Source organism: Carica papaya, chromosome 1, assembly GCF_054855325.1.
Source record: "Carica papaya isolate Zhongbai chromosome 1, ASM5485532v1, whole genome shotgun sequence".
In the NCBI taxonomy this organism is placed as follows: domain Eukaryota; kingdom Viridiplantae; phylum Streptophyta; class Magnoliopsida; order Brassicales; family Caricaceae; genus Carica; species Carica papaya.
Window position 1 is genome coordinate 5659865 of NC_142309.1, and position 25030 is coordinate 5684894.

A 25030-nucleotide genomic window follows, 5' to 3' on the forward strand; every position below is an offset into this window, starting at 1 on the left:
TAATATATATACATATGCATAAACTTTCAACTAATTACGAGAGAAAATTAATCATGAAGGCAGATAAACAAACAAAAGCAAGTTGAGTCACTTGAGAGAGTTTCTGATGTAAGTGTTATAAATAGAAATTGACAGGCTGGTATAGTTACACTTTACATAATTGTAGTAACATGCTTCACAGGCATAAAAATCTAATCTCCTAAACAGGATTCGAAGAATGTACAATTGGCAGATACTGCATAAGATTCACCCGATTGTATTTAGTTGCAGAGGTGAGAGAAAACCAAATTGGACAGAGCAGCAGACAGTTCCTACAAAACATGAAAATATAAAACCAAAAAAAAAAAAGAAAAGGTGAGGAACTATTTAACTTGAGAGAAAAGGGCTTGGGGTGCTGAAACTCTAAGGAAGATTCTACTAACTAAAACCATAATTTATCATGTGTCTATATACAGAACCAGGGGCCCCAAATTCTCCTCCATTGCTCCATCAAAAATACAGTAAGCAATGTCAACCCCGGTCATGGATTCCCAATTGTGGTCACAAAAGGTACTAGCCTTCTATAATCCCTTCTCCTCCCAAGTGCGCAGCTGTCAAGAACCCGCCCCAGGATCAGACGTGTGTTCTGTAAAGCTACCTCTCTAGATGACACCCCTGACTCAGTCGAGACCCCTTGGTTAGCTAGTGCTGTACCTCCAGCAATAGCTGAAACCATGGAATATTGTAGGGGCCCGCTTCGAGCCTTAAATGAGGTCTGAGGAGCTAGGATCTTTTCATCAGTTCCATTCTCATACGACCCAGGATCATGAGGGTAGGACCCCGTCAATGAACTGCAGCTCTGCAGAAGGGCTTCCAGCACGCTAAGTGCCTCCCAACACAAAGTGCTCTCAACTAACTGGGACACAATTGCATACATGTGCGGGCTTTGAGAAGCATCCATGGGAGTGTGCTGGAGCAGTGCCTTAAGCATGAGCAATATCACTCGTTGATACTCAACTGGTCCTTTCTCCAGCAGCCGTAGCAAGTGCCCAAAAGCCAAAGCTGAATGCTTGGGGAACCATTCGTTGCATAGTAGTGGTGAGACACAAGCAAGTAGATTATCGATGCTTTTGATCTCACCTCGAGAGTAGGCCATGAAGACAGTAGCTAACTCATCAAGTGATTTTGTTCGACACCAGATGGCAATATTTGCGGCAACAGAACAAGCCTTTTGGTGCTGCTGTTGGAGTGGTGAAGTAGGTCCCACCACTGTATCCTTGCTAAGCTGCAAGCAAAGCCAGGGAAGTAAGCCTGTAATGTGCATCAGGAGTCTTGTCTCAGCATCCCCAAATATAGAATCACAAGAGTGTACTGTAATGCGTGAAAGGACCTCAATGGAGACACCATGACTAACAGTTGATATTAGTCCCTTCAGCACAAGAGGTTGAACCCCTTCAAATTTTGGTAGATTCCCACCAGCTGGTGTTACCTCATAGCCTCTAGATTCCATCCTCTGGAAATCTGCAAGGTCACCATTAGTATCAAGTTCATCTCGAGGCATACTGGAGAGAAGGACATTTTCTGTTGTTCTATCCCGGAACGACAGGCGGTCAATAACACCAGAGAAGAGCTGTAGGACCAGGCAATAGACATGAACAAAGTCTGTGTGCATCATAGCAACACAACCCCAAAAAAGTTGGGGATATAGTATCACTTTCTCAGGCTCCATATTCTCCACCATCACTTGCAGCGTCAATAAAATTTCCATCACAAATCCTAAGACAGGAGGTACTGGATTGCCTAGGCATCTATGAAGACAGCGGAGCAGTGAAACACATGTGTCACTAGTGACACTAGGGTGCAATGCACGGTAAATCTGGTGTGAACGACAGGCAAGGTGTCTTGAAGTGCATTCCATTGCCCATTTAAGTGCTTCAGCCCCCCAAGTCTCTCGGAGATCTCCCTGGAAGAAGATGGCATCAACCATACTCTGAACAAGGGCAGAAAGCAGCGCTGCACTAGGAAGTTCTGTCTTCACAAGAGTTGGGTCCTCATTCTCCCACATCATGCTCCCTCGCTTTGATTGGACATACTTTATCAGGCTGACAACCTGCTGCTTGTTCTCTCCGTCACTGTTTTCCACCTCATACAGCTCTAAGTGCCGGCCAGCAAGTGAATATAAGAGATTGACAAGCAAGTGCTGGCAGTGCTCAAGCACAATATCTTCTGAACTATCCATTGAAACAAAGGTGACATGAAAAAGAAGAGGCAGGTGTTCCCGAAAATCTTCATCATTCTCATATGCTATCTCTGCAAGAAGAATCAAGGCTATATCTGCATGAGTAAGCGAATGTTGCTGATGCCCTTGCAAGGCTGATTGAAGTTCTTTAGCATTAACACCATGTGTGCCAACCCCAGAATGCAACATATCTTCACCAGAGTTTGGGGTGTCAATGAGGTAATCTCCACTGTCCCGTGATACATGGCGGCTCCTCAAACTTCCTGTGGAACTTCTAACCCCCATTAAAGGCCCAGACATGTTTACCAAGGCTGGAAGGAGCTGGCCAGAACGGCCTGCAGTTACAGGAACAATGTTCAACTCAGGAGGCATTGGACTAAGGGGACCGGAAGCACTTCGTCCTGTCACACCTGCTGTTCTCCAGCTCAGGCTGCCGCTAGTATTCCTAAGTGGACCATCAAGGGAACCCCGAACAAGCAAGGGTGACATGTGTGGCTGGCTGTCCACAACAGATGCAACCTGGGGCACTGCAGGGCCCTGAGAGAATTCCAACACCAAATTTCCATTTGAATCACCCCTGTTTGCACCTGCTCCAACTGGTTCAACACTGTCTTCCAGCATCCTCTGTGCTAATTGGTAAACCAGATGATCAATTGTAAGTTGTGGACATATCCGTGCTAGATATAAACTCACCCGTTTAGCAACAGAGAAATATGTAGCAAAAGCACCACTTATTTCGGCCGAGGCATTTGAATCACAGTCTTCAATTCCTTTTGTGATCAAGAAATCTAAAACTGGACTAATGTTCTTAGGCTTGCTTGCAATTGTGCTCCACAGTTTCTCAATTTCATCAGGGAACTGGTCACCATGCCTCCATGTGACATAGTAAAGACTTTTTAATAATCTCTCACTCCAGCCTGAGTCCTTGAGTTTCCAGAAATTGAGGTTCTCAATCCATGGAGCCATGCATGTCAAGACCTGATGCTGTGCAATTATATCAACAGCATCCAGTTGCCTCTGCATGATTTCTTCACAAAGGAGCTGGCTCAACTCAGGGTGATCTTTTGCAAGTTTGCAAGAGAGCTTGTATTGGAACTGTTGATAGGAATCAGGAAGATTACCCACAACAGCAGCTCGGTAGCGTCCTGAGCCCTCAATACCATCCTCTGCCCACTCACGGGCTGAAAGTGTCTCAAGCATCTGTAATGCATCATCTCGGATTTGTCTAGAAGGGTCAACTACCTTGTAAAGAATCAGGCTCAAGAGCCTCTGAATTTCACACTTTGGTATCTCTTGGCGCATGTACACCTCAGCCAGTACACTGAAGTATCCATCAGCTATAGCAGCATCAGAGTAGTAGCACTGAGCAAAATGTTAAAATCAATTGGTTAGTCAAATTTATTGATTAATTGACAGTGATGAATGTACCTGAAATTAATTTAAAAACATTAAAGAAAAAAGCAGAACAGACTTCTTATGATAAAGGAGACTATTATTTTTGTTCTGAAGAATAATAAAAAGTGAAAGTAGGGGAAAATGAGAATAACCATCAAGTCATTGACTAAGGTCGAAAATTCTGGGGCATCACCAGTTTCCTATATATTAATTTTCTTATCTTTATCTACTTCTAGTATCTCTATGAAGCATCAAAATAGACATAAAGATACAAATACATGCATGGTTTGTGTCTGCGCACTCGTTTACCTTTTACAAAATTCCATAACTGGAATAAGATCTAAACATCAAAAACTCCATATTCAAGTGCATGCATATGAAATAAGGATGTAGTGGTCAACTAATTAGTTAATAAAGTTACTCATAACGCGCAGAGATTTGAAATTGAATTCAACTCACAATAAGTATTAGATCAACAGCAAGGGCTACTTCCAAAGACTACAGCCAGTCCAAGAGCCTCCTATTAGAAAACACACAGATGTGCATGCACATACATAAACAAAAGGACGCAGTGCATACCAATAAGGGGTCATATATTACCTGATCAATGCAAGCAGGAAACAGGTCCAAATTCGTAAGAAGAAGATTCTTCAAAGCCAATTTTGCTAAAGCAACACGATGATGACCACCTCTATGCCTATCACGACCAGCAACTCCACGTCCACCTTCTCCGGTATACTTTGAATAAGATGGAGTTCTTGGATCAGCAGGAGAGTAACCAAATGGAGCCCTTGGTGCAGGTTCAATGAACAAACTGTTGATCCAAGATATTACCCGACCACTCATTTTTCGAGCATTGTCATCAAAGCAAGGGCCATATAAAAGTGATGCCATAGCATTCATGGAGGCCCATTGAATTGCCTCAACTTGTTCACTTAGTTCCTTATCAAAAGATATTTTGTCTATAGAATCTTTTGACCTATTATGCTGTGAAGTTTTGTACCGCTCAACTTCACGCCGATAATCACTTACAGTTTCCTGCCCCCATGTACTACCCGTATCATCGCACCAGGAAAGAAGAAGATCAAACAGTCGCTTCCTAGTTCTCAGATCAAATTTCTCAGATTTTGACTCAACAAATTCGGGAGCAAGAGATCTTAGAACAGAAGCAAGTGCATAACGGAGAGGTTGCATTTCTTGAAAGCTATCAGGAGGTGCCATTAAAATCTGCTTTGTTGTATCTTCAATAAACCTCAAATAGTGTAGACGGAAGACTGGCTTGCGGCCAAGCAATCCAGGCCAGATATTTTCTGCAACAGTTCGATATATGTTTGCAATGTGCATGCGAAGTTCTTCACGGCGCCCTTTTTGGCTTTGCATCTATAGCATTGGCATACAATGTTAAGTAGATGATCTAACTGCTGCCTAACTTTGGTAAGAAGAAGTCTCACTAAATATCAAAGAAAACTGAGTTTGAGAGATAGAGGGAGAGAGAATTTTTTAAAAAATACATTTATGGATTATTTAAATTTTTCTGAAGGAATGAATTGTTTGTAATTAGCATTGGGAGGCAAGGTTTGGTAGAAAAGGATCAAGATTATGGGGCTTTACCAAAATTTGTTGCAGCTTGGACAGAGAGTACATACATGTAATCAAAATTGACGAAGAGAAGTTCTACTAATATTTTGCTCTTCAATTTTTTGAAGTGTTTGATACAAATGAAACATCCACATTTTTTCATAGAAAAATTTTAGATCTAAGTTCTACTCCAACCCATTCCTGTTGCTACAGTTTGAGAGGCCAAGGTACATCAATGGAACATAATTTGTTTTTTTTTAGATAACATTGGAACATAAAAATTTGATACAGGGAATGAAGGTCAGCAGATATACATTAGTATCAACAAATCAAATCTACAGAATAAACTCAAGTTGGGCCTTAAACTTTGCAACTTAATCCAGGTACTTTCTTTATGTGAAATTATCTGTTCTTTCCCTTACATTTCAGTAATTGACATACAGTTTTCTTTCTTTTTTTTTTCGAAATAAAAAGACATACAATTTTCTTTTATTATCTAGTGTAGCCAAATGCCAAGAAAACTTAATCCTACCCTCCTCAAGTGGCAATGTAAACATAAGACAAAATTCTTGCACCCAGAACTCAAGTGCCAATAAATTTTTAACCATTAATTTGATTACAAGCCTTCTCAATTGTGTCAGGTTTGTAAGATAAACTTGGCCCTTCTAGCATAGCCGTTCATGAGTCATGAAGTTACCAATTAATGAAAATAAATATACTCTTCAAGATTTGACTTTTCAAGTTCGTATCAGCATAGTCCACTGAGCAATATCAAGTATGTTCAGAAACTAGATCATGAGGAATACCTTCCACTTTGGTTTTCCTTCTGTTTCTGAAGAAACTTCATCAATGAAAGATGCTAGCTCCCCGAACATGATTTCACATGCTTCCAGATGGGAATGACCAAGAGCCATGGTGGCAGCATGCTAAATATAAAGGAAATAAAACAAGTTTACCATTGATATCAAATTCAGAAGCATGCAGAAAATACTTGAAGAACAAATGAGGAAAGACCCAGGATAGGAAAGACACAATAAACTGGACATAAATTTGCACGGACCAGTTTCATTGAACAGTGAAAAATTTTCATTAATATCCAGATCTAGTTTGGATATGAATTTGGCCCAATCAACATAACCTTACTACCATCCTTATCACTGGCCAAAGAGTGGGATAACAGAGCAATATACCATTATATGTTTATATCGAACTTAACACACCATGAAGATACTTCTACCAACAACTTACGATATGTGTGTCTGACCCAGATTTCAGAGAGGGGAAAATCAGATGGTAGATCTCTTTGGTAGCTGCTATGCTACCAGCTTCTCTGCCATCTGGTGGACAAGAGCATATGAACATTGCATACATAAGCCATTGATCCAGTTTGTTCTCTGTGTCTTGTGATTGATGAGCCTTTCCACCCAACTCAACAGGTGTAATATGTGCAAGACGTTGTAGAACCTCTACCCTGCCAAAGAAAGTCGAGTTTCACTGAGATGCACACTTCTTTTTCCTCAATTGATTAACCAGGAAAGCATGATAAGAAAGTTCATATAATTGGAGTCACAATGAACAACAAAGCATTATTCAATCAGATATAGCAACTTGTCTTCACTATTTAGTAAATAAATTGTAGACCTCCAAGTAAAAGTAGCTTACAGTATCAATTATTGGCAAATAAATTTTTCTTTTTGTCAGTTCATCTACCCATTAGATACAAAGTTCACAAGGACCTAAAGCTTCTAATTGCCCTTGGAATTTTTTATTTCAAGCCAGTAAGCCACAATTTGAGATTATATTACCTGTTAAGAGGAAAATGCATCATTGCTTGAAAAAGAAAAGATAGTGCCATTTGAAGATACACATAAGAAAATAACACAATTTTGTTGGGCACACTTACTTTGCTTCCTGAACAGATGCTGGGCAAAGCTCAGCAGCATATTTGACAAGCTCACTAAGACATCGAGCCCATCTGTTCTTATCAGGACTCTCAAATATTATGGATTGAAGAGTCACATCAGGAGCAATTGTATCAGACTCTCTTCTGAAATCAAAAGGCTTGCCGGAATCCCAGTAACAACTCTGAACAATGTCATCCTGCAACAATAAAATATTTGAGTATAGAATAGGAGAAGAAATTTCATATTTACAAGTAACTGCATAAAAAAAAATAAAAGTTAGGATTAGTAATGTGGTTTAGAAACTGACCCCATGTTCTTCCAGAACATCAATTATAAATATGGGCTCAGCTTCATTTCTTATGTTATGATCTGACTGTTCTCGAATTGTAAGGTCTCGTATATCATTTCTCAAAGCACGTACACAGCGCAATAACTCCAAGGCTGTATGCCGTATCTGGTTATCCACAGAACTAAGGAAGATGAGCCCCACAGCATCAATTTCTGATGCTCGAAACTCAATTGCATCTACTGGTTGATTGAAAGAAGATTTCCTGAATCTGTCATTTCCCTGCCCCACTTGCTTTCCATCTTCAGCATCAACCTTTTCCAGTCTATCATCAATCAGACAAGCTCTCCAGAACCGCATGAGTTCAAGAAGACGTCCTAACGATGTTTGAATGAGAAGAGGGAATTCATCAGGAAGCCTGAGAATGAAGTTGGCCATTCCTCTCATAACTGCAAAACGACGATGAGGAATGTATCTTACAATCCGGTTCAGTACCTGTACTGCTTCTTCTCGTACACCAGGATCAATACTGATGCCATGCTGCGGTATTATTTCTGTAATCTTATCACTTCGGCTAACTTCCTCTATCAGGTAAGGTATGCACTTTAGCACTGACCAAAAGAGGTATCCTTGAGACTTCTCCTTAGTTACAGCATCTGGAGTGTGAAAAAATATCAATTATGGATGACAATCCAGAAACGTGTCACCCAGCATGAATAACTATAGGTCTACAATAGATCTTTAGATAAACAATTTAAGAAAATAGGAAATACTCAAACACTAAAAGATTAGTGCAACCCATCATTCTACTAATCCACCACATTATCAGTTTATATGCATTTAGAAATATTTGACTGCTTTCCCATGCCTATCTTCATGTCTGGTACAGCTAAAAACAGACAGTCTAGCAACAAACCAGAGTCAGGCAATCATGTTTCGGAATCCTAGTCTTAGGCAACCAATTCATGTCCCATTTCAGTCCGGAGTTGCGTCATGCAACTGCATATCTGAGGGCTTCCCTATAACAGATGAATAAAAATCCAATTCTGAGCCCGACTTCGGAAAGGGTTAAGAAAGTATATAAAGGTGATTTAGCACCCATTCAAAAAAACACTAAAAAAGCTACCAAATATTTAACATTTCTTTAAACGGCAACATTCAAGGCTTCAAATTGTGTTGTAGAATGCCAGACAGGCAGAGTTTTCTTATCATTTCCTCTTAGGAAATAACCATTAGAATATAGTTACATGCCAGACAATATGAGCTGGAATACCAGTTGCATTATACTTGGTAACAAGTTAGTTATTTTGTTGTTATGCCAATGATTGGCCGAGTAATTCTATGTAAAGAGCCTGAACTCAACTTTTTTTTGTCTTAATCCCAAAGGTAGACAAGGTTTCTAACATTAAAGATTTTAAACCTATAACTTGGTAAGTGCAGTTATAAGACTATTGCGAAAGTTTTGGCAATAACAATGGCAAAAGTGGTCATTCATTTTTTAAGAAAACATAATGGCAGGCATTGTTGTTGGCAAGAGGCAACATGCTTTTGTTGAAGAAGACATATCCTAAATGCAACATCAATAGTAAATGGGGTTGTTAACAGCAATTTAGAATGGGGGGAGGAGGGGGGAGGGTTCGTGGGTGGGTGGAAAAAACGTAAATTGAAAATGAAAAAGACTTATCACCATGTGGCATGGAGGTCTTTGTTCTACATGATGGACATGATGGGTTTTGGTGAAAAATAGAGCAGTTGGATGAAGACCTGTATCACCTCCTCATCATTCGCGGCGGTAATGAATGGAGGTTCATCTTCCTTCTTTTAAGGCCTTTAAGGGATTACCACAAGGGGATCCCTCTATCCCTGCTGTGATTTAGTATAGTAATGGAAGCATTCAACAAGCTCATCTCAACAGCCAAGGAGGTGGATTTGTTTAAGGGCTTGACAATTTGAGAAGGCAGAGGCTATCCACCTCTTTTTTCCACATAACACTTTATTATCCTGCGAATCAAGTGGTACGGCACTTCTCAAGAACATGTGTGTATTAGTCTTTTCTGAAGTGGTCTTGAGGCTCAAGATTAATCTGTCAAATTTGGAACTTGAGCAACTTGGGCTTGTGAAGAAGAGGGAGGTTGGCTGACATTTTAAGGTGAAAAAATGGGAGACTACCTATTAAATATTTGGGTCTTCTATTAAGGGCAAAGTTCAAAGAGACACCAACAAGGGGACTAGTGACTAACCACTTTGAATCTCGCTTGGCAGGATGGAAATATCCATATATTTTTTATGTCCACGACTGGAAAGAATCCAATGCAATTTCTTGTGGTGTGATTCGGAAGAAAGAAGAAAATTTCACCTTGTGGCTTGGGACAAGGTTCAATAACCATTACAGTGTTGAGGTTTGGGCGATTTCAACAGAACTCTTCAAGAAAGTGGCTTTTGAGGTTTGTTAGGGAGAGGGGAGTTTTTAGAGTAGAGCTTTATGTGCTAAACATGCTAAAGATGGCAGTGGTTCATTCAATTATTCCCATAGGGTTCCGTATGAAGTGGGTCTTGGAAGAAAATGCTCATGGAGAAAGAGGACTTTCAGGATTGTGTTAAATGGAGAATGGGGTCGAGGGATATAGTGAGCTTCTGGAGAGATGAGTGGATGGAGGGGGGAGTGGGGGGATTTTTGATTCATTAATTCCATGTATCTTTACCTACTTCACTTCGAGGATGCTGCCGTTAAAATATTCGTTCTTAGCTCTAACGGGAGAGAGTAGTAGTCAGTTGAGTTGGTAAGGAATCTAAATGACTAGGAGATCCATGAATATCTAAGACTGCTGAGACATCTTTCAGAAAAAAAAAAAAGGGTCACAAGCCCACAGAGATGAGCTTATCTGGAAATTGAACTCTTCCCTTACCTTCTCAAGTAAAGTCATTTTATCGGCATCTGAATAGGGGGAAAATATCTCGTAATGACTTCCCAGCCAATTTGATTTGGAAGGTTAAGACAAATCCTAGAGTGGCTTTTTTCACCTGGAAAGAGGTAGGTGAAAGGATTTTAATGCTGGATAAGTTGATTAAGCAAGGTTTTAGTAAATAGAAGCTACCTATACAAGAGTGCAGAATCATGAAATAATTTTCTTTTGTGGTGCCCATATACTTATCAGATTTAGGCATTGGTGCCTACAGTTTCTTGGGTGTGAGTTGGCTGGCGGCAGGTTGAGTATGGGAAGAGATATGGCATGGAGAGACATCCAAGGTGATAAGAGACTAAAACTTATCTCTTTGGCTACCTTCTTGGCTATTTGGGAAGAGATGAATAGAATGGCTTTTAAGAGCATATAATGTAATTTTAATAGGTTTTAAGAATTTTTAGTTCTAAACCCTGAACTTTTTATTAATGATTTGATGGCATGGAGAAAGATTATATTTTTTATTGAATGATTACATGAGGTTATATACGTTCATGTTCTTACTCATGCACCATAAAAGGAAACCTAATTATCTTGGAATTCCATGATTTATGGGATATTCCACCACCTAATTAAATCATGATAGGGACATAATATATCACATAAAGAAAAATATATACACTCCATTAGGCTCTAATTGGAATTTTGCTAGATTTATAAATACTTTAGTTAATGAGTTTGCACTCCTTTGGTGCTTTTGAATATATTATACTTTATTTCTGAAAGAAAAAAGAGTCAGGCTACTAACAGTAACTTCTTTCATCACAATATGTAATATATCTATCCTATCCATGTAAGAACAGCTAAACCGAATCAAGTCATAAAAGCTAGTCCTGTTGCTCTTTTTGACCCTATGTAATCAGTTCCTTTTCTTGGTACTGCCTCTACAACTCTACTATTCTTCAGAGTAGAAATTACCTATCGTGGTCCTTGAGGAAGTTAGAAGAGCCAGACTATAGGTCCTGTGGCAAGACCTTAAAATTGATTCAATTGCAGCCTTCACTTTTGGTATGTAGTGACCAATATCATGACCTGCTTATGAAACAGGAGGGCAGATGAGATAAAGAAGGTTTTGTGAGTCAAAACAAAACAATAGGCTAAAAGTTCTATGAAAAACAATTACCCTTAAATATTTCCAAGCCAACATGTTGGCTTGAAGGCGACATGACGATGGCAAGCAAAGCACGGAGACCAATAACCTTCGCTTCACTTGGGCTATCTTGCTTCAATAATTCCAATATCATATGATTCATGGCAAAGTCAAGGTTATGTTCTGCTATAGTCACACAAAATTCAACAAGTTTATCATGCTGAACGTCCTGAGTTAGCAGCCCTTTCCTCAGAACAGTTAGGAGTTGAGAGGTCACGCTGTCTAAGTAATCCCATATACGATTTGGTGGCTGGTTAGCAGCATGAACACTCAAGTAAAACCTTAGAACTCGATGAAGGCAGTCCAAGGCCATAAAACGATGGTTCTTGTCCTGAAGAATAAAACCAGATGCTCTCAGCCAACAAATGCAATACATGACGGTGTAGTTATTTCCCTTTGAAAATGGAAGAGTGGAAAAGTAGGATTGGGCCATGCGTGAGGCAGACAAGCAATTCAGTGAATCCTTTTTTGTTAGGATAAGAGAGTTGAACTTACTCTTAGAAGTTTGTATAATTGCTCCATATGAGAACTTAAGTTGTGGTGGAATATTTGAGGATCACCGAGACAGAGAAGAAGAGTCACCAGAGGGTAGCCAACCTAGAACAGGAATCATTTAGTAGAAACCAAAGAAATCAAAGATAAGGGGAGAAACTAAAATGCACGAACAAACAAAGAGAGTGAAATGGAGAAAAAAATAATTAAAAGATGAAAACACAAAAAGAGTATTCTGAAAAAAATCAGTACAAAAAAAAGAAAAAGATGGGAATAAAACTTTCTATAAAAAGTTTAAGGTTCAATCCTGTAAAGGAGAAGAACTAAGAGCTTAAAAAGCACAAGGGCGAAGTTGCTTATTTATGAAACTACCACAATCTAAAAATATATGGGTAGACATCATTGGCAAACTGATTTGAGTCTTATATGTAAAGAGCTGAAGACAGTAAAGAAAATGATGGGAGAAAGTAAAGTTGTAAAACAGGAAAAGTGGAGCATTTTCAAAATAATAAACATAAGAGATAGATGCAGTAGAATGCTAAATCATAACACTCATTTTAAATAGGTGTCTTTTCCTGGTAAGACTCATGTTAGACAGGCAGATAACATTGATGCAGAACAAATAGAGAGTTTGGACAGCAGCAAAATAAGAGTTTCCTTGCTTCAGTGGCAGTTAGCATTTTGATGACTACTACATACTTGGAATAATAGGTAGCATAGATGGATAATATTAGGTTGATAATTGTGGCCAGAGGCAAACAGTGGGTGTGATTACCCGATAAGTGAATGTTCATACCACTGGAACCCTTATAAAGAGCAGGAGATATGTTCAATAGATATGTAATGTACCTAGTTACAGATTTTCATACAAACCTTTTTATATAAGGGTCATCTCATGATAATGTACACTCAAAACCAACCAAAAAAAAAAACTAAATCTTAAACAAAGGTACATAATGCTAAACTGGCATAAGAAGTCTAGTCAAATGAAGGTCTTTCCAATTTTTCAGAACCGTTGTGTTTAAGGTTGCCTCAGTTCAGCAATGTTCTTCATGAATTCAAACAATCCATTTGGTTGGACTAGGAAGGAAATTTAAAAAAAAAACGATAAGGGAGAGAATGAAAAATCACCTTTTAAAAGAAAAATAAGAAATAATGTGGAAAGATCAATCACCTTTTATGTTCACAACTGGATGGGAATAAAAAGAAAACCACTAGTCACAGCTCACCTATTGATCAAGTTGGTTCAGTTTAAACCAGCCCATGATGATTATAGTGCACTATTCAATCATCTAAGTCTACTCCACCATACAAAAGCATAGCACCTAGCTTTGTAGTGCCCAAACCGAAGGACCGCTATCTTCTGAAATCCCCAGATCTATGACGAACTAAATAATGTCATTAACATCTTACTCCAGCACAGAGCATAAGTTTAAGAAACCTTAAAGCCTCAATAGCTGAAACAGATTTAAAGAGTGTTCAACCTAGTTTATTTTTTTTTTTAAATCAGGAACTTATAATCTCTGTAGCAGTGTCCTAAATGCATTTAGTAAACAACCAAAAGCTTCTAAGTTAGACAACTTAGAAACTCTTGAAAAAATAATTTTAAAAAATTGTTAAGATACAACTTTTGTTTTAGAGAACTTATAAAATCTACAAGAAATGTTAGTGGTGGTCAAGTAGACACCAAAATATCCCTTTACACATTTAAGAAATTATATTGATGTAAAAATTGTCTTATTTCTCTTTCTAAAAGGTGTTTTTCGTCATTTGTAGGGAACCGACAGATTATAAACTGTCTTTTGCCAAATTTTAATTACTAAACATTCAAGGAGAGAACTAAGTTTTTCGCTTCTGTTTAAGCAGAGAAAAAACCAAAATTAATATTTCTGGTGATAAACAAAAAAAATTGAAAATGAAAATTGTCTAGGGTAAAATGGAAGTACAGAAGTGGCACTTTAGGATTTTGTGATGAATTCTAACAGATGATTTCCTCTCAGACATTCTTCCGATTATCCTTTTGTAAGACCAAATATCAATTCTTGACAACCATGTAGCCTAAAATTCACATGGAAATTTTCAGGATAAAAAGACAGGAGTTTATCACTCACAGCTATATGTTTGCTCTGTTTGTCCATCCAATGAATTAGTTGGCCTCTTATGCGTCCAACAGCTTCATACCACAAAGTAAGTGCAGGCTCCACACCTGAAGGAGGCCATTGGCTTTTTCCACCATCTGCAAGAGGCGCTAGGATGTTTGAAAGCATATTGCATAATGCATGGTAGAGTTCACTTTTGCGTTTATGTGGAGCACGGATAAGAGGGTTTGCTTTTGCCACAAAAGACGCTGAAGCATTCAGTCCACCCTCAGTTTTAACCTGCCAATAGACCTTATTGTTACTCCATTATATTCACATCATTAGTCTCTAAAAGAGAACTTAGTTACACACATACCCCAAGTTTCAGGTAGCGCATCCCATTGATGATACTTAGTGTTTCACTTCTTGCAACACTTGTGTCAATCCGACGAGTATTAAGTTCCATAAAAAAGCGCTCTGTAACAGAACTAAACCTGTCAAAGTGGAAGGAAGTCATCATATAGGTAATACAAGTTATCAATAGATTTGTCAATCATACAAGCTTTCAATTTAGATATAAAGCAAAAGAGAGTCATATATAAGATATTTTAGGCCATCAGTTGAAATTTCTAAGAAATTACAAATATTTCGGTTAAAAGAGTTACCTGATGCGAGATAATGCACCTAATAGTTGAGCAACTAAGTCAAGAAGGAGCCCCCGCAAATCAAATAACGAGGGATATTCCACTTGGCTAACAACCCTGCATTGAGAGCATATGTGGAGTTCTGAGATAGATGCGAGCACAGTCCTAAGTAAACTAGAAGTATGTAAAACAAGTTTAAAAAAGGGGAGTGAGAGATATAGAGAAAGAGTAGTCTGGCTCTATTTAGTACATGAGGATATATTCTAATTTTTATTTCCTATATATGTACACATTTATACATTAATCGTGTTGTAGTTGACAGTAAAACCAATATTTAAAAGCAAAAGATAGAAATTTAGCGTTCACTTCAATTTTTTTTAAAAGAGACGTTGTTAGCACCCTCCAGAAAAACTGTTTTATGTTTACACTTAAGTACTAGTAATCCACATGCTCCTATACATGCTTTTAGATCTACATATATGTGCCTATTGATAACTAGATCTATTATTTTTAAAAAATAACAAAGCAATCTTAGTATAATGAATATGTTTGTCGACTCAATGTTAATATATGCTAAATAACAATTAACTCTAAAATGACAAAAATATAAAATAACAAGCAATTCTGCTTTACAGAAGACAACAAAAGGGTGGATTTTCAATTTAGACAGTGAAAAAGAAGCTAGAATAAGAGTGAAAGAAGAACAGAAAATGTGCATGAGAAAATACTGTCTAAAGAGAGCATTAGAAAAGAAATTTTTAGTATTGTTTTGAAATTTTCATGATAGTAAAATAAAAGAAGAATTAAATTTTTATTTTAAATAATAAACCGAATAGTAAGTATTCCCAAGTCCCAGGAACCCTCATTTACTACCCAAATAACAATTAAAGAATACTTTTATTTAGCCTTTAGTATTTTTGTTACTTAGCATAAGTAAAATTAGAGGTGCATGCTACAAACTAGGGAAATATAGAAGTTCTAGAAATTCCTGAATTAATCGAGAATAGCCATACCGGTCAGCATTAATTAGCCAATCAAAAACAAAGTTTTCAAGCCCAGACCAAAGTTTCTCTGCAATGACAACCGACAGTTCCATCAAGAAATAAATCATAGAATTCAAACAGAAAGTAACACTAATGTTATGAACAAACCAGTAAGACCCTCCTGCGGACAGCACTCCACAAAACGAATACACGCTGAGCAGAAAATGCACTCCACAGCCAACTGATCCATTGTAATAATATTATCAAAATTAAAACTAATTGAATAAGTCTTAATCAGTGGGATAAAACCATTACATGCATAAAAAGAGACAGAATTTTATTCTTGTCACCAGATTTCTCTTCTACCAATTCCTACAAGTAATTGCATGCTCTTAGCATCTCCAGACGCTTTTTAGATATGATAAACAATCTATGGCAATTCAGACAAGTATAAATGTATAGTTAAAATGTAATTCCTCTGTATAAAGATATAAAAGTGATCACAAGCATAGCTGTGAAAAGAAGACAAGCAAGAAACTGCAGTAATCATTACCTTTAATTCAGTGTAAATACTTTTTGCGAAAGAAGATACTTTGGTGTAATCTTATTTATTAAATGAATAAATACAAAAACTTGACATGCGTTCTCTTTCTTCAAGAAATATGATCACATGAAAGTCTAACACCCATTTAGTACTCACAGCTTTGGCGTACTTCCAGTTAAAAGTCCAAGAGGCATTTAATATTTATTTTTACTATCATGTCCTCACAGTACAACGAAAATTGCCACTATTAGAAAAGTTGACATGTGTTCTGATTATTCAATATATGTGATCATCAAATTATAACACTATTCATATTCACAGATTTGGTATACTTCTAATTGCTACATATAAGAAATATTTATCATATTCTTAGAATACTTTGAAATTTCTACTCTTAGCAAAAGTACTATCAAATTACTGTCTAAAGAAAAGAATTCATCTGGTATAAATAATGTCAACTGGCTACTATTATTCCTCAAAGGTTAGGCATGTTGATGAGACAAAATATAAAGATAAGAGTAAACAGTAGAAGATAAGCAAGCAATTGTTTGTAGCTTTTATTTCTTGCAAGGAAAAAAGAGGATTCTAAATTTTAAATAGTTTAATGCAGGCAAGTGAAATTTTTTTCCAAAAAAGAACTTGTTTATGATGTTCATTATCTCCTTATTTTACTTAAAACTAATCATAATCGCATGTGAGGTTAAACTGAAGACCTCATACTTGCATGGTTCCCAGACCAAAGACCTCCTAGCACTTCAATCATTCTCAACTTCTTACAATGCAGTATTTGATATTAAAGAAAGATATGTCTGCATGATAAGCAAAGCATTAATTTCACAGGAACTATTGGCTAAATTGTTAGTAACAATACAAACCTTTCTCTGGAAAGTTGATGCATCATTTGCGCCCTTGGGTGACTCACTGCAAAAATTAACACAAAAAGAGGAGAACATGTAGCCAACAACAATTAGCACCTCAACAATAACAATGCTATAATAAATAATTATACCATTGTCCATTCATATATCACAAGAAGCATGGAAAAAAGTGGCAATGATAACTGATATATTAAATTCATTAAGAAAAACATAAGAGATACGGTATAACAGTAATGATAATACCACCGTGGTATTTACAAAGTTTAAAATGCTTGATTCCAAGAAAGGATATGCACATTTTCATCAAGTTAACTCTGGAGTGAATACAAGTTTAATGTATGCTCGTTGTTATCTATACATGACATCTTAAACAAATAAGATGTTAGAATTCCGCACACCCATATAACTCTGGAGCAAAATAAGGACAGTCTCTGCTCCCTTTTAATTGAGTTTCAAAAAAGTAGTCACAAATTAGGTCAAACCATTAAAGGTATTTTCTCAAAGAATGGCAGAGTAAAAAACATATAGCCAGTGTTCCATGAAATAACAGCTACATGACTTTTTTCTGTGTAAAAACATTAGAGGTTACACGACTTGAACCCATGTCATTATTGTCAAATTATTGTGTAGGAATTTTAATCGACCAATCTTTTTCAGCTTGGCTCATCCGAACCCATTGCCCGTGTGCATGAGAAATGTCACAAAGGGTGCACTATGTATGCGTTGGGAAATATTTGTGTGTGAGCATAGGAAATATTAGAACTATCATACTAGTGGGTGGCAGCTTCATAAATGAAGCCCACAAAGAGACACTATGGACACATATTAGGAAGACGACACCGTAAAAGGCCAAAATTAAGTCAGCAAAGGGTAACTGCTTCTTTGAGTCTAATAAAGCTGAAATGATAGCTATCTCATGCACGCCTACAATCACATGCAGCCTCTCACCAATCCCGACACACATATGGACACAAAGTAAGAATATGATGAACAGAATGCATTGAAAAAAATTCTTTAATTGAGAATTATTAGGGGAAAAAGCAGAAAAATTATCCACCTTTCTCTCCATTTGAGAAGAGCTTCCAGAAGGGGAACAGGTGTATGTCTGGCAATCATAGCTAAGGAATCCAATACTTGTTCATAAGCAGGATCTGATGGTCGAAGGTATAGTCCATCCTGCAACATGTCAAAACAAGAAGAATGGGGAAACAAAAGATGAGAACGTTTTGAAATCACATTGGCAACTGAAACATTTACTTTTTTGTTTTTTGAGACAAAAAACATTCACCTTTTTAATGAAAACACAATATATTGGCAGTGGATAATAATCTACCAAAAAATATATAGCCCTTGAGAAGTTGACACAAAATGCACTTGCTAAATGAATCTTTTCATTTTTTATATTACCGACTGGATCATATGATAACATCAATACTTCACCAATTACTTTATTTGTTTTTCAAACAAAAAGAGAGAAATGTAGGAGGAAAGAGGAGCATAATTTATCCTCCTGCAAAATCGGCAAGATACAAAGAGACAAGCAAGACTATTTAGTATAAGCAAGTAATCAATCCCTTGCAATGTTGATAAAGAAATCCCCCAAAAAATCAATGTCCAGAGCCTCCAATCCATTAACCAATCTCAAATATTGTAAAGCAGCAAAGACCTTCCAGCATTGCCAGGAAATCCAGCACGTTTAAGAGGGAAATCTACAAAGAGTGCCCTGCTGACATTCCTGATACAAGTGATCTTTCCTTTTCCTTTTCTTTTCTTGAGAATAAAAAGTGATCTAACCGACAAAAACAAATCCATTTTTTTTATTTTAAAAAATGCAGGAGAGGAAGGACTCTGCTCGGTGAGGGAGGACTCTACTCGGTCCTTTTCTTTCTAAAGGAATATATATTGTCAGAGAGAGGAGAGAAAAAATTACAAGCAAGACATTCTGCTAAAAAGAAAATAAAGTATATCAAAATAATAAAATATTTCAACCTCTTTGCGAGATAGCCAAAAGACATCCCTAAAATAACCATGAGCATTAGCCCACAAAGCAGCAAAGAAATATGACTACCACTAAGCTAAACCTGGTTAAACGAATCAGAAATTTAATCATCCATGGTAGTTAAAACTATTTCAATCAATTTGATGTATTCTTCCTAACCCACAAGCAACTATACTCCATGTTCCAGAGAAAATCTAGCTGTGATGCATCTCGCTTGGATGTAATGAAAAGCTGTTATGAACAGCTTATTGTCCAACCAAAACAGAAAGATACAAGAAACAAAGAAAAAAAATATTAAGATGGGGCATGGACCCAATCCCTTCATAAAGCACATTATGGCATTCCCAAAGGAACAATGGTTATTTGCTTCTGTCCTGAATCATGTGAAGCAGTTCAAACTGTTGCTTAAGACTCTAATACTCGGTTCCAAGCAGATGACCCATAAAACTGGCAAAGAGAGTTCTCCTTTACAGCATTTTATGCTCCTTGGACTGTCTCACTACGGAGTGCAGCAAGGATGCAGCCTACCAAAGGCAATTCATGGAAAAGGATTGTGCCTACCAGTTTATGGCGGGACTCAACCTAGAATTTAATCAAGATAAAGTCCAAATCACGGAAAATAAAAAATTATCTTTGCTGAATGAGGTAATTTCTATTATTACTACAGAAGAAAGCAGGAGAAAGGTCATCCTAGAATCCCACTCCAATAAAAGTTTGATCTGCTTTCCAAAAACCCTAAACCATTTTTTTTAGATAAAAGAGTAAGAGTATATATTGAATGCAGGCACCAAGAGGGTGCCGCCCATGTACAGAAAATTTACAAGTCAATAAGCATATCTACAATAAAACCAAAGTCATCAAGGTTACAAAGGTTACGTTCAAGAATAATGGACCCAAAAAAGTGAAACCATTTGTCCTTGATGTTACCAAAACTATCCTCTTTACCCTCAAAATCTCTATTGTTTTTTTCTTTCCAGATGATCCAAAAGATAGTAAGAGAAATTAGTTAAAATTTCTTGTTTCCTTTGCATCAAAACTCTCAAGCTTTTAATTCTTCTTTTATAGATCTAACAATAGTGCATTTAATACCAAGTAACCTGTGAACCGTGGTCCATAGCTTGTGAGTGAAGGGGCAATGGAGTAGGAGGTGGTTACAGGACTCAACATTTTCTTTGCAAAGAATCTATTGGTTAAAATTATACCAAAAGCCCTAAACCATGCCAGCATGTAAAAGGGTCAAGTTCTATTTCTTCTGACCTACGGTTCTTCCAAGTATATTCCAGATGGAAAAACCTAAAACCCAATCCAAAGAAACTTCAAGAATCTGAGTCGAGTGTTGAAAATGAGGTAAGCTTTGAAAACTCTACTTCTTCTGATATTGACATACCTATTGCACTTAGAGAGGGACAATGGAATGCACTAAGCATCTCCTTTATCCTATCTTGAATTTTGTATCCCTTGAAAAATGTTCTTAATCTCACAAAAAATTTCTTATAACACTGAATAAAGTATCTATTCCTAAAATATGATCTGAGACTTTTTAACCAGTGAGAAACGAAAAAATGCAATGAATGTTGAGATGCATGCACTTGAAAAGAATTAGACATGAGAAGCAATAGACTTGCCCAAAGGGAAAAGACCGATAAGTTGCAAATTGGTATCCACTGAAAAATACAAAATGGAACAATTGAAAGATTAAAAGGGAGATGGTGGCTAAAGGGTATACCCAAACCAGTGGAATTGACTACTAAGAAACTTTTACACCTGTTGCAAAGATGAATATGGTATGTATCCTATTGTTCTTATCTACTAACTTCAATTGGCAATTGCAATAATTTGATTTTGAGGATGACATCTTGCATGAGAAATTGGAAAAAATAAATAAATGGAGATCTGTCTCGGTTTTACTGAAGGATTAGAAACAAACAGAGTCTGCAAACTGAAAAAAAAAAGCATTTTAGACTTAAACAATCCGCTCAGGCATGGTTTGGAAGATTTTCAAAGGTAATGCTATCCATTGGATATCAGGAAAGTCACTGGATCACACATGTTCATTAAACACAGAGTTAGCAGGAACCAAAGCCCTGCTGGTTTACATGGAATGTTGAAGTTGAAAAGGAAGTTCTTAAGCAATATCTGGCTAGAGAGTTCGAAATTAAAGAATTTAAAATGCTAAAACATTTTCTCAGAATAGAAGTGGCCTACTTAAAGTCTAGAATTTTCATTTTCTAGCAAAAATATGTCACAAATCTTTTAAAGAAAACTGGCAAACTAGCAAGCAAGTCTAATAGCACACCCATTGATCCAAATCATAAACTAAAACTGCCAGAAGAAGACCCAGATGTTGATAGAAAAATATACCAGAGACTAGTGGGGAAATTGGTTGGTTTAGAAGAAAAATAAATTAGATGACCTTACAGGAGTCACTTTCATTTGTAGAAGCTATATGTTTAAACATTTTTTATTTCTGATGAATGGAAATCTAAAACCGAATCAACAGAATCTCTTGAATTCATATAGTTTCTTTTCTTTTGCGAGAAAAAAAAAAAAGAATATAGGTTGAATTCGTTATGAATCTTTGAATCCATTGTTTTTAATCTTATATCTAATTGTTTTCATTGATGGCAGTCTTGTGTTTCTTCTGATTTCCTTATCAAAGTAAAATTCTTTCTATGATTATGAAAATATATAACTCACACTTCAAAATGGAAAACAAAAGCATTTAGATGTTTATGGATATTATCAAATCTTTTCTCCTATGGTACACAGTTGTTCATATCGTCCTCTGTTTAAGGCCTTTACATTTTGGTCTCTAACTGATGGATACAGCAGGAAGACTGTCACACGGAAAGCAATATTTAGTATGAAAAATCTTGTAAAATGGATCCCTAGAACAGGAAGAAGAATGCTCCCCTAGATTTGCCTTTTCTGCTAGCAAGTCACCCATGGGGAAACCTCACTATTAATAATCCTTATTAAAAGAGGTGAGATACCATAATTGGTGCTACTTTTGCAAAGGGAAGCTATATCCAGGACCATCTTTCATTAAGATGCCCATTTTAAGTTTGTGCTGTATAAATTTCGAATTAAGATGCCCATTTTAAGTTTTCCTTACATTGCAATTGATAATGACTGACTCAATCATGGTGAGCTGTGGCCGTGGTAAGGTATCTAGGAAGATAAGGGCAAGAAAAAGATTCTCTCTCTTATCCCTTAGGGTTATTGGAAGTAGAGAAACAGGAGAACTTTTGAGAATCCTTACCCTTTGTTTTTCATCTAAGGATTGTGCACCCAACTCAGATAGGGAATGTTTTACATATTTTGAGAAATTTCTGTTTCTTCATATATGGGTTGCACCTCCTTGGTGCTCCTTAATACACTTTTTTTTTCTCTCATAAAGATGGAAGATGCATCAAAGTACAGAAAAGCACTCCTATTGGAAGAAAGTAATGGCAATCAAAAACCGTTAAAATTACTAAATTAGCAATCCAAAATAGTGCTCCTCAAATGCAGCAGACTGATATAGGTCATCTGTAGTTAATTAAGCAGTTAAAGACATAGTGCCATAACTCTCCACATTCTGCTGCACTTTGAAATAGAAGCATGACCGTTACTACAACATTCAAAATCTTATAAACGTAAATACTTCTAACAAAAGTTAACACCCACCAATGCAAAGCCATCAATTTGATTCCATAAGCTCGAAACACTAGATATTTGTACCTTAAGCGAGAGCCTATCTTTCTAAAGCAATACAATATACATAGGCAAACAACCCAAATTAAACAGAAGTATACTTAGATGTGTATAAATATATATATGTATATATGTCTATATATATTGAACGGAAATCTACAAGAAGAAGAATAATTAAGCCACAGCGAACAGACCTGGGCTTGAGCCGTTTCAATGCGACGTCTAGCAAGAGGGAGGAACCGCTGCAGCAATGCCTCCACAATCAATTTCGCCGCGCTTCCTGCCTTCATCTTCTTACAGTTGCAGTGAAGTTCACTTCGATTTAACTCCTTATTTAATCAAGAAGAAAATATGAAAGCTCCAAAACCGGAAGCCAAATTACCAAAAACTTAGGGCTCCGTATAAGAAAATTACTAGTAGAAAGTGAGTGAAGATTAGGCTCCTCCTCAGAGGGAGACAGGTTAGATTCAATTAAAATGCGAATTAAAATAGGGAGAGAGGGAGAGATTAGGAGAAATACCTGAAATTAGGAAGCCATTGATATGTCCAAGGGAGGGTTTTAGGAGGATCTAGCAAAAACACCTTATGATTAGCTGTTGCCTTCTGATCGATGAATCTTCTTGTCGAACGTTAATGTAAACGGTAATAAGTGATGCCTCAGTTTTTTAATAATTAAAGAACAAGACCATGCCTCGTGTAAAAACAAATTGGTAAATGACACCAAAACGATGCGTTTTAAGGCTAAAACGAGTTGTTCGCCAGAAATAAAACGGCATCGTGTTGCGAATATCTATTGTTAACAAAATTCCCTGCAAACGCTAATAACTGCTGCGATTAATAAGAACTGTAGGCAATATTAAAAATGGCGGAGAAGGAACCAGAGGCGCGAGACGACCTCGCCGAATCGCTCAACAATCTCTTCACCAGCGTCTCCACCATGGTCAAATCGGAACTCGAGGTCTCTTTCCTTTAAAGCACGAAGCCCCAAACTTTTCCAAATCCTCTTCAAATCAACAACTGACGAATTTTTTATTTTCGATAGGGCACAAATAATCAGCTGGAGCTGCTAGAGAAGATGAACTTGAGAGTGGCGGAGGAATACGAGGGGTTCGGCGACGTGGCCGCCGGACTGAGACTGTTCGTCGAGCAGTTGAAGTCAAAGAGCGGCAATTTCGATGCCTACGTGCAACAGATCGATGCCATTGAGCAGCAAGTCACAGAGTTTGAAGCAGTCACCTCTGTCCTAGATCGACACGTTTCTTTGTTGGAATCGAAAGTCCAATCTGCCTACAGTCACCACCTTCCTCCGCCGCATCATCCACCTGTATAATCAAAACACAAAACTCCTCAGATTGTGTTTACATTTTCTTCCTTTTAACGTTTCAATTAATTGATGATTTCTTATTTGCTTTTTCCTTTTTCTGTTACTGTATTAATGTTGCGGGAATCATTATCTGGTGGATTTTATTGTAATTCGCTGCCTCTTTCAGATTTTTCTCCTTTTCCAAATAAACTTTTTTGATGAATGAAGAAATGTGCAGATTTTTTAGGAACAAGTGTTCTTAAGAGGGAGTTTGGGATTCGATTATTTTGCCGGGAGCTATTTTGAGTTTATTTTCATTTGTATAGAAGTTTATATAATTTGTTTAGTAATAAATTGTTGAAATGTATGTTTTTTTGAAGATTTTATTTTTATATTAATTAAAATAAAATTCAAATTAGATATTTGTTTGATGTTATATATGGGTTACAATTTTAAAAATTATATATGGATTACAATTGAAAAATACATATCTTAATCTATACATGAAAGAAAAAAATAATAACAAAACTAAAAGTAAATTCAAGGTACTATAACAAATTCCAACATTTTAACATGCTAACTAGTTTTGAATTCAAAATACAATCACAAGTTCTAATTGTTAAATATCATTTCCATCATGGTTAATCCAAATGGACTTCAATGCAATTCCTCTATAAAAAATGACTAAATTTAAAAAAAAAAAAATTGATTATATTCAAAATTATTAAAGTATAATTTATAATTTAGTTGATTGATTAATACAATTTTATTTTTCTTGAAATGCATTATCAAAATAAACTATCTCATCATAAATAAATAAGTTTTAAATGATTGTCATGTATTTTAATATTATTGATTCTTATATTACTCTATCAATTAATATACTATTCATATTTAATTATAAAATAATTATAACATTACT

General features: G+C 36.7%; 2 protein-coding genes across 3 annotated transcripts; one reads left to right on the forward strand and one right to left on the reverse strand.

Annotated features, from left to right (window-relative positions):
- Nucleotides 1-47: 47 nt before the first annotated feature.
- Nucleotides 48-23604, reverse strand: LOC110820175 (ARM repeat superfamily protein). Of its 2 annotated transcripts, none has more exons than XM_088216645.1 (18): nucleotides 23326-23604; nucleotides 23000-23134; nucleotides 18168-18286; nucleotides 17108-17153; nucleotides 15857-15929; nucleotides 15719-15776; nucleotides 14727-14822; nucleotides 14438-14555; nucleotides 14095-14361; nucleotides 11987-12088; nucleotides 11465-11822; nucleotides 11260-11373; nucleotides 7403-8037; nucleotides 7095-7291; nucleotides 6440-6662; nucleotides 5998-6117; nucleotides 4214-4993; nucleotides 48-3580 (listed from the first exon to the last, which is right to left on the reverse strand). In XM_088216645.1, exons 2-18 carry the CDS (start codon nucleotides 23093-23095, stop codon nucleotides 521-523), a joined length of 6462 nt encoding a protein of 2153 aa, XP_088072771.1. In that variant the 5' UTR covers nucleotides 23096-23134; nucleotides 23326-23604; the 3' UTR covers nucleotides 48-520. The 2 variants fall into 2 exon arrangements, with proteins under 2 accessions (XP_088072771.1, XP_088072773.1); XM_088216647.1 differs by having other exon boundaries at nucleotides 23000-23163.
- Nucleotides 23605-23623: 19 nt separating this feature from the next.
- BLOS2 (biogenesis of lysosome organelles complex 1 subunit-like protein) lies at nucleotides 23624-24339 on the forward strand. Its single transcript, XM_022049607.2, has 2 exons — nucleotides 23624-23763; nucleotides 23848-24339. Exons 1-2 carry the CDS (start codon nucleotides 23668-23670, stop codon nucleotides 24133-24135), a joined length of 384 nt encoding a protein of 127 aa, XP_021905299.1. The 5' UTR covers nucleotides 23624-23667; the 3' UTR covers nucleotides 24136-24339.
- The last annotated feature ends 691 nt before the right edge of the window (nucleotides 24340-25030 follow it).